The 19,505-nt window shown below is 50.2% G+C and overlaps 1 protein-coding gene across 1 annotated transcript in view; it reads left to right on the forward strand.

Moving 5' to 3' along the window:
• The window catches only part of LOC147980953 (uncharacterized), a 37,768-nt gene extending 21,070 nt beyond the window's left edge, over positions 1-16,698 (forward strand). The window contains exon 2 of the mRNA XM_087515811.1: positions 16,691-16,698. Coding sequence (XP_087371937.1) covers positions 16,691-16,698 — 8 coding nt within the window. The remainder of the gene's footprint in view (positions 1-16,690) is intronic.
• Positions 16,699-19,505: the final 2,807 nt, after the last annotated feature.

Below are 19,505 nucleotides of genomic sequence, written 5' to 3' on the forward strand. Positions count from 1 at the left end.
CCTCGAGCTGCCTCTTAGCAAGGCTGAGCTCTTTCCTGGACCCCTCGAGGTCCCGCTTTAGTACGGCGACCTCCGCAGTCAGTGCGGCGGACGCCAGCAGCGAAGCCTGCATATGCATATTGACATACTTATATTAGACTCCTGCGATATTATTTGATCCTCTGTTCGTATTTTCTTTGTGAACACCAAACAAAGCATCAAGGGCTACTGTATATGCGGTAATATTTCTACTACATTTTAAAACACTTATGTCGGTGTCAAAACTGGCGGATCTCGGGTAGGGGGTCCCGAACTATGCGTCTAGGCCGGATGGTAACAGGAGGCAAGGGACACGAAGTTTTACCCAGGTTCGGGCCCTCTTGATGGAGGTAAAACCCTACGTCCTGCTTGATTAATATTGATGATATGGATAGTACAAGAGTAGATCTACAACGAGATCGGAGAGGCTACAATGGTAGGAGATCTACATATCTGTATCGCCAAGCTTGGAGATCTACATATCTGTATCGCCAAGCTTGCCTTCCACGCCAAGTTGGTTACAATGGTAGGAGATCTACATATCTGTATCGCCAAGCTTGCCTTCCACGCCAAGGAAAGCCCCTTCCGGACACGGGACGAAGTCTTCAATCTTGTATCTTCATAGTCCAGGAGTCCGGCTGAAGGTTAGTCCGGCCATCCGGACACCACCTAATCCAGGACTCCCTTAGTAGCCCCTGAACCAGGCTTCAATGATGACGATTCCGGCGCGCAGATTGTCTTTGGCATTGCAAGGCGGATTCTCCTCCAAGTACTTCATAGAAGATTTTGAACACAAAGATAGTGTCCGGCTCTGGAAAATAAGTTTCCACATATTGCCATAGAGAGAATAATATTTACACAAATCTAATCTGCTGACGTATTCCGTAGTGTGACGCACCATGGCCAAGCCTTTATTCGAATCGTTTTATTATCCCACCTCAGCGTGTCACGCGAGGCGGTTTCCTTGGCATGTCTTGTTAAAGCAGAGATCGTGTCCCCTTATTCTGGGATTCTCATCAATACAGGCGTGGGTAACCCAACCGCTTCTAGGACTCCTAGACTATAGGCAAGTCCAAATGGCCACGGAGAGGACGCTTGATATTCACCCTCTTTATAAAGGGACAAGGCTTTTACTTTTTTCCCTCCCATGCTCAATCGAATCCTTCCCCCACCTCAAGCTCAAACACCTAAAGTTCAGGTCAGGTGCTCCGAACCTTTAATCATGTCCGGATCTAGCCTTCAAGGCCGATGGGTGCCTTCCTCCGTCACGGAAGAAGACATCAAAAAGTTGAGGGAGGCCAGATATCTGACCGCCGAGGTTGTGCATCGGCTGCCTGCCCGAGGGCAGGCCATCCCCTCCCCCAAACCCAACGAGAGCGTCGTGTTCGTCTCCCACTTCCTCCGAGGTCTAGGCCTTGCTCTGGATCCTTTCGTCAGGGGCTTGATGTTTTATTACGGGCTAGACTTCCATGATATAGCTCCGGACTCCTTTCTTCATATCACGACATTTATTGTCGTGTGTGAGGCCTTCCTCCGGGTTACCCCTCACTTTGGCTTGTGGCTCAAGACCTTTGAAGTAAAACCGAAGATGATCGAGGGGCAACATGCAGCGTGTGGAGGTGCCTCAATTGGCAAGATGACGGGAGCTCCATGGCCCAAAGGTCCCATTCCAGAGGTGTCTGAATTGTGGCAACAGGAGTGGTTCTACATCACGGCTCCAAGAAGTGCCAAGTGGGCGGCCGCCCCTGTTTTCCGCTCGGGCCCTCCACCACAACTGATGTCATGGATCAGCAGAGGTCTGAGCTGGGGTCCAGCCAAGGACATGCCTATAATGCAAAGTCGCATTCGAGATCTCTTCAATGGAGATTTTAGTTTGGTTGCGGTAATACAAGTTATGCTGGTTCGTCATGTCCAGCCTTGCAAACGCCGGCCCCTTCGCTTGTGGGAGTTCAATCCCGAGGGACCGCGTGTCATCCAAAATTTCCTCGACCTGACGCACGAGGAGATGTACAAGTCATTCTTTGGACCTTAGGTAGAGTGTCCAGAAATCACCGAGGACGTGGGCCTGAGCAGTAACCGCGCCGCCGAACAGGTAAGGAATCTTCCGGCCGAACATACTATCTCTCATTTGTTACAAAGTTATTTCTGAGAGTTCGCTTTTTGACCAGGACTGGCTAACAAAGGCGAAGTTGATTCGGTGTTCGGCCCCCCTCCCTGAGGGTTTGGAAAATCCGGTATTGGAAAAGATGCTCCAGGTCACACCTTGCCCGGAGCCCTTGAAGGAAGATACTGGGAAGGATAATACGGGCGGATGCGGGCCCCCAACGCTGCCCATTCTAACCGAGGGAGCGAGCGTCTCCATGAAGGAAGACGACCGGAGGAGGAAAAGGACTGTGCCCGGGGATTTGGACGCCGAAGCTTCCAAATGGGAGAAGAAGTCTCCTACTGAGGGTCCTACCTTGGGGGGTGCTTTTGCCGCACAAAGTCCGCGGGGGGATCAACTCTCCAGCGAGTCGTAAGTGACCCGAAATACTTTAATAGTACAGGTATGCCATCTTTTTCTTTTGAGAAAATAACCACCGCATATATCTTTGCAGTTCGGGCCTTTACCCTTCTCAAATGAGCTCGTCTTCGAGGGATCTTCTTCCAGAGATGATGGAGAGCGAAACGCCCCCTCCGGACTCCTCCGCTCCGGAAGCGGGCGACCCCGAAGTGTCGTCGCGGAGGGCCTCCCGGGTCCGGTGAGGCCAGAAGATAATCCCATTGACCCCCGAAGCTCCCAGTGTCCGGCTCCCGAAGAGAGCGGAAAAAAGAGGCCGGCACCATCTGGTGTGCGATCGGATATTCTGAGTGAGATCAGATGAACACCGTGTGCTGATGAATACGGTGATGGAGAGAATCTCGTCTGCTGAAAGCGGATTGCATGAAGCTTTTATGAGTCTACTGACAGGCTTTGAGGTACGTAAAATAATGTATGATAGTCCTGCACATGCTAGGTGTGCCCTGTGTAGATAGTAGCCCCTGAGACTCTGGTTGTCGTCGGAAACGACGACGAACAGAGGATCATATTCCCAGGTAATAGCCATACTGCCTCTATGTGTAGGTGATGGAAGCTCCGGTGGCTAGCCGGACTAGCGAGTTTGCCCATTTAAAACGGCAGTTGGATGCGGCAGACGCCGACATCGAGCTTGTTAACAAAAGGCTTGACGAGGCATAGGGTAAGTGCCATTATCTGGTAAACGCCACATAGTAAGAGCAGCATGATGCCAGTATCTTTAATATGTTGTGACTGCAGATGGAGCTGCCACTGTTGAAGCCTTGCGGGCAGAACTTGCCCGAGCCAAGGAACAAGCGAGGTTTAGTAATGCGGGTGCTTTGAAGGCGGCTGAAGAGTTGAAAACCGAGAAGGCCGCGCATGGTGAGAGCCGGGATAAGATGGCCAAGATGGCCATAGAATTAAAAGCCGCCGCCGACCGTTGCCGGGTTCTTGAAAAGGAAAACCTAGTGAAGGCATCGGACCTTGAGAAGGCTGCTGCGACGAGAAAAGACATCCGCTCTGCTATGAGGGCGAAGAAGGAGGAGCTGCGGGAAGCCGGGGGTATTGCAACTGGGAAATCCTTTATGTTGCAGAGGAAGTTCGGAGATCCATGGTATGCCTCTCTGGATCGGCTGTGGAGTTCGGAGGATGTGTATATGGATTTGGCAGCGAGCGCTGCCGATGCGGCCAAGTACTTCCAGGTTCAGACGGATCGTGAAGTGGACCAGCTGTTTTGGACACAATTCCATTCTCCCGAGCGTCCGCTTTCATTGACTGACCAATTAGCCGAATGGTCCGAACTGAATAGGTTGTCCGGACTCGCCATGAGGTCTGTTGTGGATCAGCTATGGCCGGAAAGGCCAAAACCGAACAGCTATTTCAGCTTGGTGTAGCAGCTCCTTGACGTGGTGCCGCGCATTGATGCGATGAAGAGGTCGGCGTGCATAGAGGGCTCACGGATGGCCTTTGCCAGTGTTAAAGCATACTGGGCGGAGATGGATGCTACCACTGTTGTAGCGCGGGATTCGGCCATAGGCCGAATGGCTGCTGAGCACTACTTTGAAGAAGTTCTTGAGGGTGCTCGTTTGATAGAGACCTAGTGATCAAAAAATATTATGTTTGAGTGATATGTAATCTCATTGTAAGCGAAATGCTTTTATAAATTTTTTATAAGGCTATTTTTATACTTTTTCCTGAAAGTAATATGATGCCTCCTGGGCGGCCGTTTATGTATACATGTGTATAACCTGAAAGATTGCAGCCGTCGGCTTCAACCCCCATGCATATAATGCGGAGGTGCTCGCAAAAGACACGCGTTCACAATTAACCCAACGTCTTGGTCCTATTAAGAAGGTGATAGCGGAGCGAGCGAGGCAACCAGACTATAATGCTTTAGCACTTTCACTTAGCCATAGGAGTTTGATAGTGGGGCTACTAGATAGCCCCTGGTGGCTCCGCACTCTCCCGATCCCGGGGTGCGTACATGCCTGGCTGGAAAACGGCCCTTCGTTAAGGCAGGGGAATTCTAACATTCCAACAGGTCATCGAGTGGTTGACCAGTCTCACGCTATATCATGACAGTCAGTTTTCGGCTTTCTCTACTGAGGTGCTCGTCCGGATGAACCAGGGCACAATCGCAGTAGTTCTCTTGGTGCTACCTTAGCTAGTAAAGCGGAACGTAAGGCACCAAAACACAGGAGCCGGGCAAACCCAACATTTGACCAAAGACAATGATTCGGAGCTGATGCATATAAGGCCAAACTCGCGACGCCGAACACTCCCTAAGGTATTCGGTCTTTGTGGTATAAACCGGGCCTGAATAATGGCCTTTGTAAGAAGCCCCTTGTGTCCAGGTACTTGCATTGTTCTGGCGTGGCCACATGCCAATACGCCAGCATCCTTCTCAACGGTGGATATGTATCAACAAGAGACAGTAAAAAAGGTTTACGCAGGGTCTTAATCTAAAAAGAATCCTTGGAGAAGGTCCCTGCTGCACGTCTGCGCCTGTGTCTCCATTGTGCCGTATCCTGGACGGATGTAGCACGATGATCGTCTGTAAAAGACAGGAATCTAGGTGAAAAAGTTGTCGTGCAAAAAGATAGTTTTTAAAGAAACCATGTATAATTCAAGATGAGAAAAAATTGCCACTTGTCTGCGCGCGTTGAGCCCCTTGTATTGACAAATAGGGGTGTGACCACTTATTCGGTATAAATAGCGGCGCCGGACTTGATTAGTTGTGTCTGAGGTCTTGACGACCTATTGGATGCTTTCGCTGGTCCGGGCGCCTTTAGTGTGTGGCTGCCAGGGCAGCCGCACTCTCTTCGGCGCGCAGAGATCACTTGATATTTCCATTCGCTGAAATGATGCCACGTGGACCGGGCATCTTGAGTGTGAGGGAGGCATAGTGTGGTATTGCATTAAAGCGAGCGAAAGCTTCACGTCCGAGCAGTGCTTGATAGCCACTTTGGAACGGAGCGATGTGGAAGGTTAAATGCTCGCGACGGAAGTTATCGGGGGAGCCGAATATAACTTGTAGTAGGAGGGAGCCTGTACAACGAGCCCCTGGGCCCGGCGTTACTCCTTTAAAGGTAGTATTGCTATGGCGAATTTTTGTTGGGTCTAACCCCATCCCGCGGATTGTATCCTGGCATATTAGGTTTAGATTGCTGCCACCGTCCATTATGACTCGTGTGAAGTGATATCCGCCAATTACTGGATCTAATACCAGGGCAGCCCCTCCTGCGCATCGGATACTTGCTGAGTAATCGCGATGGTCGAAAGTGATCGGTTGAGACAACCAGTGGCAGGACTTCGCGGTGACAGGCACTTGGGTATATTTTCCTGGGAGTGCCGCGTTCTTTTTTCCCTTGATCACGTGTAACACGTTTACTGTTTTAACTTCTCGTGGAAATTTCTTTTGTTCCCAAGTGTCTTGCTTGGGAGGCTCGTCCTCGTCTGCACTTGGTGTATCCTCCCCCTTGTGTACGGTGTTGAGCTTGCCGGACAGCTTGAAGACCCAACATTCTCTGTGGGTATGATTAGCAGGTTTACCAGGGGTACTATGGATCTGACATACTTGGTCCAGAATTTTGTTGAGGCTAGACAGTTCATCCCTGGTGCCTTTAGAGGGCGGCTTTTGCTGACCTGGCCGAGAGCTTTTGAATCCGGCGTTTACTGCCGTGCCCTTCGTGTTGTCTTCTTTATTCCAACGTTTGATATTGCTGTTGCACCGTGATTTCCCGTTTCCATCTCTAACTTCAGATGTACTGGGGTCGCTGGTGCTGCATCTGGCTAACCAGCTGTCCTCACCCACGAAAAGCGGGTCATGAGGCTTGTTAATGCGGCCATCATTCTCGGCATATTTTGGCCGAGGTATCTGGCGAGCCATTCGTCACGGACGCTATGCTTAAAAGCTGCCAAGGCTTCGGCGTCCGGACAGTTGACAATCTGGTTCTTTTTAGTAAGAAACCTGTTCCAAAGCTTTCGGGCCGACTCTCCGGGCTGTTGAGTTATATGACTCAAATCGTCCGCATCCGGAGGTCGGACATAAGTCCCTTGAGAATTTTCCCGAAAGGCGTCTTCACGCTCTTCCAAACTTCCAATGGAGCTTTCGTGGAGGCTTTTAAGCAAGTGACGAGCTGGCCCTTTGAGCTTGAGGGGTAAGTACTTGATGGCGTGGAGATCATCTCCTCGAGCCATATGGATATGAAGGATGTAGTCCTCAATCCAGACCCCAGGGTCTGTTGTTCCGTCGTATGTCTCTATGTTTACGGGTTTGAATCCCTCTGGAAATTCATGGTCCAGCACCTCATCGGTGAAACATAGGGGGTGTGCGGCATCCCTGTAGCTGGGTGTACCGCGTTGTTCGGATGTTTGTTATGTTGCATTGTATGCTGGGGCATGCTTGCGTGGTCCATAGATGGATCTTGTTGCGCCATCCTTTGGGTGCGAGCCCTCGCATGGGTCGCGTGTTGTATTGTGAGTGGCGTTGTATACCGCTCTGTGTTGGCAGAAGGGTTGTCTATCCGGCCAGGTGGCTGCTTTGATGTTTGGTTGTGGGGGGTCTGAGGCCTCCTCATCGAATTCAGGTAGCAGCTTCCGCTTTGGGTAGCTCTTGGAGGGGCGATTGTCGCCGTACCTCGCTGCTGTGTTGAGTATTTTACTCCATCTGATTTGGAGTGTGTCTTGCGCAGCCTTGAGCCTTTGCTTCTGCTTTTTAACACTCCTCGCGGTGGCAACAAGCCTTTTACGGGCATTCTGCTGCTCCGGGTGCCTGTCCGGCGTTATGTCGTCCGGACCATTATCTTTGATAGAATTTGTTTGTTCGGTTTGATTATACGGATTGCTGTTGTCCGGCAGCGGTTCGCCCTGCTCCAGTGCTGGGTCTGTGTGATCGTTATTTCTGTCGAGGCGGGATTTGGGGCGGCGCTTGCGTCGCCGGTTCTCGAGGGAACAAGACTTCGGTGCGTCCTTCCGCTCCTCGTCGTCATCTTTTGGTGCGTCCACCATGTATACGTCATATGACGGGGTGGCTTTCCAGGGCCCAATAGGCGCTGGTTCTTCATCGTGTATTTCATCGGCGTCCATACCGTCGATGTCTTCGGAGTCGAAGTCGAGCATGTCGGTTAAATCGTCGACAGTGGCTACAAAGTGGGTGGTGGGTGGGCTTTGAATTTCTTCATCGTCCGTATCCCAACCTTGCCGACCGTAGTCTGGCCAGGGCTCTCCTGATAAAGAGAGAGACTTTAGTGTCTTCAGAATATCGCCGAAAGGCGAGTGCTGAAAGATGTCCGCGGCAGTAAACTCCATGATCGGCGCCCAATCGGATTCGGAGTCCAGAGAGGAGTCCGGCTCCTTGGAATTACGATTCTCGCGGAGTGCGGGGCTGGTGTCCGGCTCGATCGCCGTTGGGATCGCAGCCCCAGAGGCAGCGTCCAACCACCCATCCTCGATCGGCGTAGTTGGCTCCGAATTAAGGGTCGAAGCCGATGCGGATGCGGCCTCCAGGGCACTGTTTGGTGGCAGAGCTAGATTATGCTCGTCATGACAGTGCAGCGCGCTTAGCAGTGGCTCAAATCCATCGAAGATCAAGTCCCCGCGGATGTCAGCCGTGTAGTTTAAACTTCCAAATCTGACCTGACGGCCAGGGGCATAGCTTTCGATCTGCTCCAGATGGCCAAGTGAATTGGCCCGCAGTGCGAAGCCACCAAAGATGAAGATCTGTCCGGGGAGGAAAGTCTCATCCTGGACTGCATCGCTGTTGATGATCGTAGGAGCCATCAAGTCTAACGGCGACGACACAGAGGAACTCTCAATGAAAGCACCAACGGCGGTGTCAAAACCGGCGGATCTCTGGTAGGGGGTCCCGAACTGTGCGTCTAGGCCGGATGGTAACAGGAGGCAAGGGACACCATGTTTTACCCAGGTTCGGGCCCTCTTGATGGAGGTAAAACCCTACGTCCTACTTGATTAATATTGATGATATGGGTAGTACAAGAGTAGATGTACCACGAGATCGGAGAGGCTAAACCCTAGAAGCTAGCCTATGGTATGATTGTTGTTCTGTATGTTGTCCTATGGACTAAAACCCTCTGGTTTATATAGACACGGAGAGGGTTAGGGTTACACAAAGTCGGTTACAATGGTAGGAGATCTACATATCCGTATCGCCAAGCTTGCCTTCCACGCCAAGGAAAGCCCCTTCCGGACACGAGACGAAGTCTTCAATCTTGTATCTTCATTGTCCAGGAGTCCGGCTGAAGGTATAGTCCGGCCATCCGGACACCCCCTAATCCAGGACTCCCTCAACTTACCTCGAAGCCGGTTAGAAGGCTGGCACAGGCTTCAGCCAATCCGCTCTTGGCGGACTGAACCTTCTGGATCACCGCACTCATGATAGTGCGGTGCTCCTCGTCGACGGAAGCGCTGCGAAGCGCTTCCAGCAGATTGTCCGGCGCCTCTGGATGGACAGAGGTCACCGGCACAGGCATCTTGCCCCTCTTAGAAGGAGGCCGCCTACCCGAGCTCGGAACCGCTGGAGGGTCTGGCGCGGTGTTCAGCTAAGGGCCAAACTCAGAGCTCTCGGGGGCGCCGTCCCCTCGGCTCCCGGAGTCCGGAAGGTCGCCTTGAGGCACCTCCGGGACTGTCTCCCCTCGATCCGGTGCCTCTTGAGACAACACCTCGGCGTCGTTGGCAGGATGAGGGGAGGTGGCGGTCGGGACTGGATCGCTATCCATGTCCGACGAGCCCAGGGAGCCATCCGATGATACCTCGATATTGGCTCGGGGCGGCCTGCATAATTATGTTCGGCGATTAGGGAAAGCAGTGCAACAAATGAATCCTATGAGTTACTCTGGTATCCGAATACTTACAATCTCCCCGGGGGCTTGACCCTGGGCAACCACTCATCTTCGCCTTCGTCGGCGGCGGTGGAACTGTCCGGAAGGAGAGTCCTTCCCTTCTTGGACCCTCTGGCCTCCCTAGTTGGGGCGGCCTTCCTTTTCTTGTCTCCCCCAGTCGGTGGGGGAGCATCTTATTCTTCCTCTTCTTCGGGGGAAGAGTGCGCTGCAGAGTCATCGGACGGTGAGTCCGACGACGCCTGGCGTTGGGAACTCTTTCGGGTTCCCTTGGCCTTCTTGGTCTTCTCCGGCACCTTATAAGGGGCCAGAGTCAGCATCTTCGCCAGAAGAGCGTCTACGGGGCCTTCAGGCAAAGGAGCCGGACAGTCGATCTGTCCGGCCATCTTCTGCCAGTCCTGTCAAAGGTACAGGAGTTTAGATCCTGCACAGAGTCAATCTATAGAAAATAAGTATCCTGTGAAAGGTAAAGCAGCTTACCGCACTAGCTTGGCGCTTCGCGCTGAATCTATGATCCTCAGTAATAGGGGGGGACCTCGGCACTTTTGAACAGCACCCTCTAGGCGTCTTCATGAGTCATGTCGAAGAGCCTGTTCAGAGTTCGGTGCTGCGCTAGATTGAACTCCCACAAGTTGAACTCCCGTTGTTGGCATGGGAGTATCCAGCGTATGAGCATAACTTGGACTATGTTGACAAGCTTGAGCTTCCTGTCCACCATGTTTTGAATACATGTTTGGAGTCCGGTCAGCTCTTTCTAATTACCCCAGGACATGCTCTTCTCTTTCCAGGAGGTGAGCCGCATGGGGATACCAGATCGGAACTCGGGGGCCGCTGCCCATGCAGGGTCGCGCGGCTCGGTGATATAGAACCACCCCGATTGCCACCCCTTTATGGTTTCCACAAAGGAGCCCTCGAGCCATGTTATGTTGGGCATCTTGCCCACCATGGCGCCTCCGCACTCCACCCGGCGGCCGCCCACCACCTTCGGCTTGACATTGAAGGTCTTCAGCCATAAGCGGAAGTGGGGCTTAATGCGGAGGAAGGCCTCACACACGACGATAAACGCCGAGATGTTGAGGACGAAGTTCGAGGCCAGATCGTGGAAATCCAGGCCATTATAGAACATGAGCCCCGGGACGAATGGATGGAGAGGGAATCCCAGTCCGTGAAGGAAATGGGTGAGGAATACTACCCTCTTATGGGGCCTGGGGGTGGGGATGAGCTGCCCCTCATTTGGGAGCCGGTGCGCGATGTCGTCGGGCAGGTATCCAGCTCTCCTCGGTTTCTTGATGTCTCCCTCCATGATGGAGGAGACCATCCACTTGCCTCCCGCTCCGGACATGATTAGAGAAGGTTGATGTGGAAGTGTGGACTTGGGCGCTAGAGCTCGAGTGTGCGGAAATGGATGAGCAAAGGAGGAAGAAGGCGTGGATAGAAAGGTGAATCCTTATCCCTTTATATGGGCAGACGAAACTAAGCGTCCCCACTTGCCTAGTAAAACTTGCTTATCCCCCAAGCGCCGCAATTGATGGCGCGGTTGGGTTACCCACGCCCGTATTGATGAGAATCCCGTAATAAGGGGACACGATCTCTACTCTGACAAGACGTGTCGAAAAAAATGCCTCGCGTTATGTGCGGGGCTGGTTAAAAGAAACGGTTCGAATAATCACCGTGCCATGACATAACGTCATGCTGCCAAAACAAGCCAGCAAATTAGATCTGCGAAAATATTATTCTCTCTATGGTGGAATGTGGAACTTATTTTGCAGGGTCGGACACTATCCTCGTACTCAAATTCTTCTGATGTATTTGGAGAAGGAACCCACCTTGCAATGTCAAAGACAATACTGCGCGCCGGACTCATTGTCATTGAAGCCTGGTTCAGGGGTTACTGAGGGAGACCTGGATTAGGGGGTCTTCGGACAGCCGGACTATATCCTTTGGCCGGACTGTTGGACTATGAAGATACAAGATTGAAGACTTCGTCTCGTGTCCGGATGGGACTCTACTTGGCGTGGAAGGCAAGCTAGGCAATACACATATGGATATCTCCTCCTTTGTAACCGACCTTGTGTAACCCTAACCCTCTCCGATGTCTATATAAACTGAAGGGTTTTTAGTCCGTAGGACAACAAAAATCATACCATAGGCTAGATTCTAGGGTTTAGCCTCTCTGATCTCGCGGTAGATCTACTCTTGTACTACCCATATCATCAATATTAATCAAGCAGGACATAGGGTTTTACCTCCATCAAGAGGGCCCGAATCTGGGTAAAACATCGTGTCCCCTGCCTCCTGTTACCATCCAGCCTAGACGCATAGTTCAGGACCCCCTACCCAAGATCCGCCGGTTTTGACACCGACAACAGGGGTTGGATGTACCGGCGAAGTTTGCACCAACTCTCAAGGTGAGAAAGGGCAATTCACGGTACCGAAGAGGCTAGCAATGATGGTAAGGTGAGAGTGCGTATTATCTATGGACTCAACATTAGTCATAAAGAACTCACATACTTATTGCAAAAATCTACAAGTCATTAAAAACCAAGCATTACACACATTCTCCTAGGGGGATAGATTGGTAGGAAGATACCATCGCTCGTCCCCGACCGCCACTCATAAGGAGGACAATCAAAGAAACACCTCATGCTTCAAATGTCACACAACGTTCACCATACGTGCATGCTACGGGACTTGCAAACTCTAACACAAGCACTTCTCAAATTCACAACTACTCAACTAGCATGGCTCTAATATTACCATCTTCATATCTCAAAACAATCATCAAGTATCAAACTTCTCATAGTATTCAATGCACTCTATATGAAAGTTTTTATTATACCCATCTTGGATGCCTATCATATTAGGACTAATTTTATAGCCAAAGAAAATTACCATGCTGTTCTAAAGGACTCTCAAAATAATATAAGTGAATCATGAGAGATCAATAATTTCTATAACATAAAACCACCACTGTGCTCTAAAAGATATAAGTGAAGAGCTAGAGCAAAATTATCTAGCTCAAAAGATATAAGTGAAGCACAAAGAGTATTCTAATAAATTCCGATTCATGTGTGTCTCTCAAAAAGGTGTGTAAAGCAAGGATAATTGGGGTAAACTAAAAAGCAAAGACTCAAATCATACAAGACGCTCCAAGCAAAACACATATCAAGTGGTGAATAAAAATATAGCCTCAAGTAAAGTTACCGATAGATGATTACGAAAGAGGGGATGCCTTTCGGGGCATCCCCAAGCTTAGGCTTTTGGTTGTCCTTGGATTTTACCTTGGGGTGCCTTGGGCATCCCCAAGCTTAGGCTCTTGCCACTCCTTGTTCCAAAATCCATCAAATCTTTACCCAAAAACTTGAAAACTTCACAACACAAAACTCAACAAAAAATCTCATGAGCTCCGTTAGTATTAGAAAACAAATCACCACTTTAAGGTACTATAATGAACTCATTATTTATTTATATTTGTATTAAACCTACTGTATTCCAACTTCTCTATGGTTAATACCCCCCGATACTAGCCATAGATTCATCAAAATAAGCAAACAACACACGAAAAACAGAATCTGTAAAAAACAGAACAGTCTGTAGATATCTGTAGGTTTCGAATACTTCTGTAATACAAAAATTATACCAAATTAGGAAGACCTGGGTAATTTGTATATTGATCTACTGCAGCTGGAATTGGTATTTTATCGCTCTCTGGTTAAAAATGAAAATTATTCTCGTGAGCGCATACTTTCTGTTTTTTTCCTGCAAGATCAAACAACAATCATCCAAGAAGATCCTAAAGGCTTTACTTGGCACAAACACTAATTAAAACATAAAAAACATAATCATAATAGAGGATAGATGATTTATTTATTACTAAACAGGAACAAAAAGCAAGAAACAAAAATAAAATTGGGTTGCCTCCCAACAAGCGCTATCGTGTAACGCCCCTAGCTAGGCATAAAACAAGAATAGATCTAGGTATTACCGTAATGATAAGGCAAATTGCGAAAAATCATCTCATACTACCTACGTTCAGCAGCAAGCTTTCTTTGTGGCAGGAAAAAGTAATCAAAAGTGCTATATTTAATGGGACAAAAGTCCCCAAGATGAAGCTCGGGAGGTATTGGTTCCTCCTTTGGCCCCTCATACTGCACAACCAATTCATCATTATAAGCATTCTTTTGGCAAAAAGTCATGAGCCTATGTTCAAGAGAGAAACCTAGCCCATTGTTCTGAATAGCAAAATTATCATTAAGCTCGGAAATTCTATTAACTAGAACATCGGTAGGGACCTTCTTTCTAAGATTTTCACTATAAGCAATATGATCTAAAGATTGTAAACGCATTATATATTCCTGATTAAAAAGGATAGCCTCTATGGGTGGACGGCCAGCATCCACCCTATAATGAGCAAAAATTTCCTTAGCCTCTTTCATAATAAATCTGAACTCATGTGCCAAAAAGATAGTAGCTGCATGTTTAACAAAAGAATGCTCAATATTGGAATATTCTAGAAAAATCCTTTGTATGCAAGGATGCATATGCATAAATTGTCTTTCAAGTTCAACTACGAGCAAAGATATAGTGTCGGTGTCAAAACCGGCGGATCTCGGGTAGGGGGTCCCGAACTGTGCGTCTAGGCCGGATGGTAACAGGAGGCAAGGGACACGAAGTTTTACCCAGGTTCGGGCCCTCTTGATGGAGGTAAAACCCTAGGTCTTGCTTGATTAATATTGATGATATGGGTAGTACAAGAGTAGATCAACCACGAGATCGGAGAGGCTAAACCGTAGAAGCTAGCCTATGGTATGATTGTTGTTCTGCATGTTGTCCTATGGACTAAAACCCTCCGGGTTACACAAAGTCGGTTACAATGGTAGGAGATCTACATATCCGTATCGCCAAACTTGCCTTCCACGCCAAGGAAAGTCCCTTCTGGACACGGGACGAAGTCTTCAATCTTGTATCTTCATAGTCCAGGAGTCCGGCTGAAGGTATAGTCCGGCCATCCGGACACCCCCTAATCCAGGACTCCCTCAGTAGCCCCCGAACCAGGCTTCAATGACGATGAGTCCGGCGTGCAGATTGTCTTCGGCATTGCAAGGCGGGTTCTCCTCCAAATTCCGTGTACCTATTGAATAAAGTGCGGTTTCTGGTAAATGTTGCGCTCCTTGGCTTCTACACCCAATAATGGCCGTCTCCCACGTGTCAAACGAATATGAAAAGTCTGAGTGTTTTTACATCCACACCCCTAGCCGCGTAAATGACTCGCGCATTTAAAGGGGACGAGGATTTCGATCCAAACCACACCTTCTCCCCTTCGCGAGTGTTCATCAGAGCACATCCGACAAAGGTCCATTCCACCATGGCCAGCCGTCACAACTCCTCCTTTCGCCCTTCCAGCCCTCAGCCTGGATATTGGGAGAGATGCTCCATCCCGCATAGCGAGCTAGTGACGCTCCAGACCAAGGGATTTCTCCCCCCAGCCTATATGGTCCCGGTTCGAGCCAGCCTTGCCATCTATAATGGCGGAGAGCAAGCAGAGAGTGCCCCTAATCCCTCCAAAGGAGAGCAGGTATGCCTTGTCCCTTATTTAATAAGAGGGCTCGGATTTCCAATCCATCCGTTTCTCCAGGGGCTCCTGGAGTTCTATGGCCTCCAGCTACACAATCTTACGCCTGCCTCCGTATTGCATATCGCGGGCTTCGTAGCCCTCTGCGAGCTGTTTTTTGGGTGTTGAGGCTCATTTCGGGGTGTGGAAAGAGCTATTCTGCCTTGTGCCCCGTTCTCAGAAGGGGTAAATATATCAAGTGGGCGGAGCCGAAGTGTGGCGCATCCCCGGGACCGGATATCTATCCGGAACCGCAAAGAAGGCGTCCGAGGACTAGCCTTCGGAATGGTTTTACATAGAGGACGTCCCGCTGCCGGATCCTGTCCGGATCGGCCTCCCTGAGTTCGACAGTGCTCCACTAAAGAAGCGCCTAAGTTGGCGTCCACGAAGCCCTCAGAGGGAAAGTGACAAGGACGTCCGTTACCTGATGAGCCAGATAAGATTGTTAGCTCATTCCGGACTAACCATGATCGGGGTCATGGCCGCATGCATCATGCGAGGGGTGCAACCGCTACAGTACAGAGGCCACCCCATGTGGGATTTCAACGGGGAGGACGACGCCACCCGCTACGGCCGTAAGGGACCGGATTCGGCTGCGGCTCTAACAAAGACCTTTTCCGCTTTGTACAAGGCAGAAGAGGAGGAATTTCTCCGCGTCGGCCCACAGGGTGGATTCTCTATGTACAATCCCCCAAGCTGGGTAAGTGGTCACATCTACTTGCCCATCCGTTTTATATTCCCATTGTTAAATATTCAGTCCAGCAACTTCAACGCAGGAACTGCGCCAGGCTGTTAAAGAAATAAACAACCCTCCTCCACAACCCGAGGACCCAGGACGGTCCCTCGACCCGGCCTCTCAAGAGGATCCGGACTTATTTGTGGAGCTGATTGATGGAGTGTTCCATCATTTGAGCAAGGACGACGCCTTGGTGGCCATTACGGCCGATTACCCAGGAATAATCTCGGCCTCCCAGGTAACTGAGATCGAAGTCCCAGTACCCCGAATAGGGGTCTGCCCTCTCGTGTTTTCAGTTTCCTGATTACAACCGAGCTTTGCAGGGGAGGTTTTTGAGACGGGAGGCCGAACCTGCGGCGACAAGCCAACGAGGGGCCGCAGGGCCCCGTGGGCAGAAAAGAGGTGCAGTCCGTACCGAGACGTCAGCGCAAAGGTATGGCGCGCCCCCTTATCCCAGGTCTTATATCTTCGAGGTATGTCAACACTCGTGCTCTCTTCAGGACAAAGAGACCTCGCCGGACTATATTCGGAGAGGCTGCCAATCGTGCTTCCACCAGCCAGGCTCCAAAGCCTGGTCCGGAGCCGGAGGCGAACACAAGGCACGTACCGGACGCTCCTCCGACGGAGGATGTGGACAGGTTGTCTGCCACCCATTCTGAGGTGGAGAGTGCCATGAACCACATGCGTCGCCGGACAATTATTCGCGACGCTTGTTTCCCCCAAGAGGCATTAGATGCCTTCAATTCGGGAGATGCGTACCTCCGTGCTGCTCAAAATGGTCTAGCCAGAGCCACGGAGCAATATGTAAAAGACATACGGGTAAGAAAATTTTGGTAATTATATATATATATATATATATATATATATATACCAGTAGCCCCCGAGACTTGAAACAGTTAGAATAACTGATTTAAGGATGATTTGTTATGCAGGTTCTTAAAGAAAATAATTCCCTACTATCCTAGGAGCTGGAAGAGTGCAAAGCCCAACTTGAGGCCGCACTAGCCGCGGCAGGGGAGCCCAAGGAGACCGCCTCTGGTATATACACTTCGAAAGATAAGTATTTTGCGAAGCACGGCATGGATGCGAATCTGATAAATGAAATTGTAGATGGCGCTGGATTGAATCCAGAAAGGCAACGCCTCCTACGCCAGCTAAAGGCTGGTGAGAAGGTGCTAACAAAGGTGAGGCGGGAGAAGAACGATCTCCAAGATGCCAACACCAAGCTAGGCGTCGACCTGAAAGATGTTCGTGCCCAGCTGTCAGACTCCATTAAGGAGAATCAGCGGCTTTGGCGCCGCATATATAGTAAGTGCTTGAACGAACCTTTGAAAAAAAGTTCGGCGGGGAAGTCGACTAACAGAGTAATGTCTGTAGGTGTGCTAACAGGTCGTCCTGCAGAGGAGATGCCTGGTTCTACGGGTGACCTTCTTCCCGAGCTCTCGCAACGGCTCGAGTGAGTTCGGCAGGCGATGCAAGGCGTCGCCCAGGACTTGTGGCCATCCATCTCCATGCCCGAAGGTCTTGGAGAGCTTGCGGAGAAGCTAAAGGGAGCACGGCGGCGCTTCCGATTGTGGAAGATATCGGCCTGCCGTCAAGGCGCTAGGGAGGCCTGGGCCATGGTGAAGACGCGGTACACAAAGGCTGACCCCAACCACATGGACGAGGTCGGTCCTGTGGGGCCCAATGGGAAGGAGATCCCTGTAAGCTTAGTATACGGTCAAGTAGAATTGGCCGCAAAGTATTCCCAGCAGGACTGTAAATTAGACAGCCTGCTAGATGGTATTGAAGAGGAATACAATCAGTCAGAACGACTATGTAATTTAATTCACATTTATAATGCCTTGTAGCCGGATTGTAGATCCTTTGTCATGGCCGACCTTTTCGCTTCAGCCTCGGGACCTGACGGTCCGGAGTGTGTCCGAATTCCCATGCGGTTATATAAGAACCGGGGAATGCATGGAGACCAGGCATAGGGGTCATTAGTGCGTGAACAAACAAGTGCCCAACTAGTTATGTTATATTATATGGTTAGTAAGAAACATCTTCCAGGGAGAATAGTTCCGTTAGGGGTTCCTTTCCCTGGGAGGCATGCCCTAAAGTGCATGCCCATTCTACGAAAAAAGACACGGGAAAAGTCATCTGGGGGCGCATAAATAAATAAGTGAAAAGATCATCTTTTAGGTCACCGACCGAATATTCCCACAAGAACGCTAGCTTTCGGCTTCTCCCAGTCTGAGGTACACATCCGGCTGATCCGGCAGTAACAATCACAGAGGTGCTCCCTTTACCGCCTAGCCGAATAATCCGGAACGTAGGGGTAAGCACAGGAGCCAGGCAACCCAGCTTGGCCAAAACTTAAGTCATATCGATGCATATAATGGTGAAATAAAAGGTACATGCGAAAGCGTAACACATGTGTTGGGCATGAAGCCCGTATAAATAAGCTTCTGTTAAAAGAAGCCCCCAGGTTTAATGAGTGCGAATAGCACGTCATGTGATGAGCCTTTAAGGGCTATAAGAGAAAGGAAGGGGAGAAGGAGAGAAATGTAAGACAGACAGTATATAAAAAATGGACAGAGGAAGGAGACGAACACAGAGTCCGGCGCTAGGCATAGAATCTTCGGAGACGGGCTGCGTTCCATGGGTTCGGCTCGAGTCGGTTATCCGATGCATCTCGCAGGCGGTACGCTCCACCAGTCAGGACTTGGTCAATTATGAAGGGACCTTCCCACTTGGGCTTGAGTTTGTCCTTTTTCTTGTCCGGCAGGCGTAGAACTATTTCGCCAACGTTGTAATTTTGGCTCGTACTTCTCTGCTTTGGTATCTTCGAGCCTGCTCTTGATAGAATGCGGAACGGGCTTTTGCCACGTCACGCTCCTCCTCCAATGCGTCCAAACTGTCCTGCCGATCGAGCTCGGCTTCTCTTTCTTCGTACATGCGCACTCGAGGTGAGTCATGAATTATGTCGCAAGGTAAAACTGCCTCTGCGCCGTACACCATAAAGAATGGTGTGTATCCGGTGGTGCGATTCGGCATGGTCCGTAGCCCCCAGAGTACGGAGTCGAGCTCCTCTACCCAGTGCGTGTTAGATTCCCTGAGGGACCGCACTAATTTGGTTTTGATGCCGCTCATGATAAGACCATTTGCACGTTCGACCTGGCCGTTAGTTTGTGGGTGATAGACGGAAGCATAATCGAGCTTGATGCCCATGTTTTTGCACCAGAGTTTTACCTCGTCGGCCGTAAAGTTCGTGCCGTTATCAGTGATGATGCTGTGGGGGACACCGTAACGGTGTACAACCCTGGATATAAAGTCTATCACCGGTCCGGATTAGACCGTCTTAACAGGCTTGGCTTCTATCCATTTGGTGAATTTATCCACCATGACCAGTAAGTATTTTTGCTTGTGGGTTCCGCCTTTAAGGGGTCCAACCATGTCAAGCCCCCAGACCGCGAAGGGCCAAGTGATGGGGATAGCTTGGAGGGCGGTGGGTGGCATATGGCTTTGGTTTGCAAAGAGCTGGCAACTGACGCATCGTTGGACTAAGTCCTGAGCGTCTGCCCGGGCCGTCGACCAGTAAAAGCCTGTACGGAAGGCCTTGCTTAGAAGGGACCGAGCTACAGCGTGATGACCGTCGAGTCCGGCATGAATTTCAGCCAGGAGGTTCCGCCCTTCCTCTTCGGAGATGCACCTTTGAAGGACTCCGGTAGTGCTTTTCTTATAAAGATCTCCCTCGTGGACTTT

The sequence above is a fragment of the Triticum urartu genome, chromosome 3A (genome assembly GCF_056163025.1).
Source record: "Triticum urartu cultivar PI428250 chromosome 3A, HENAU_Tu73, whole genome shotgun sequence".
NCBI classification, from domain to species: domain Eukaryota; kingdom Viridiplantae; phylum Streptophyta; class Magnoliopsida; order Poales; family Poaceae; genus Triticum; species Triticum urartu.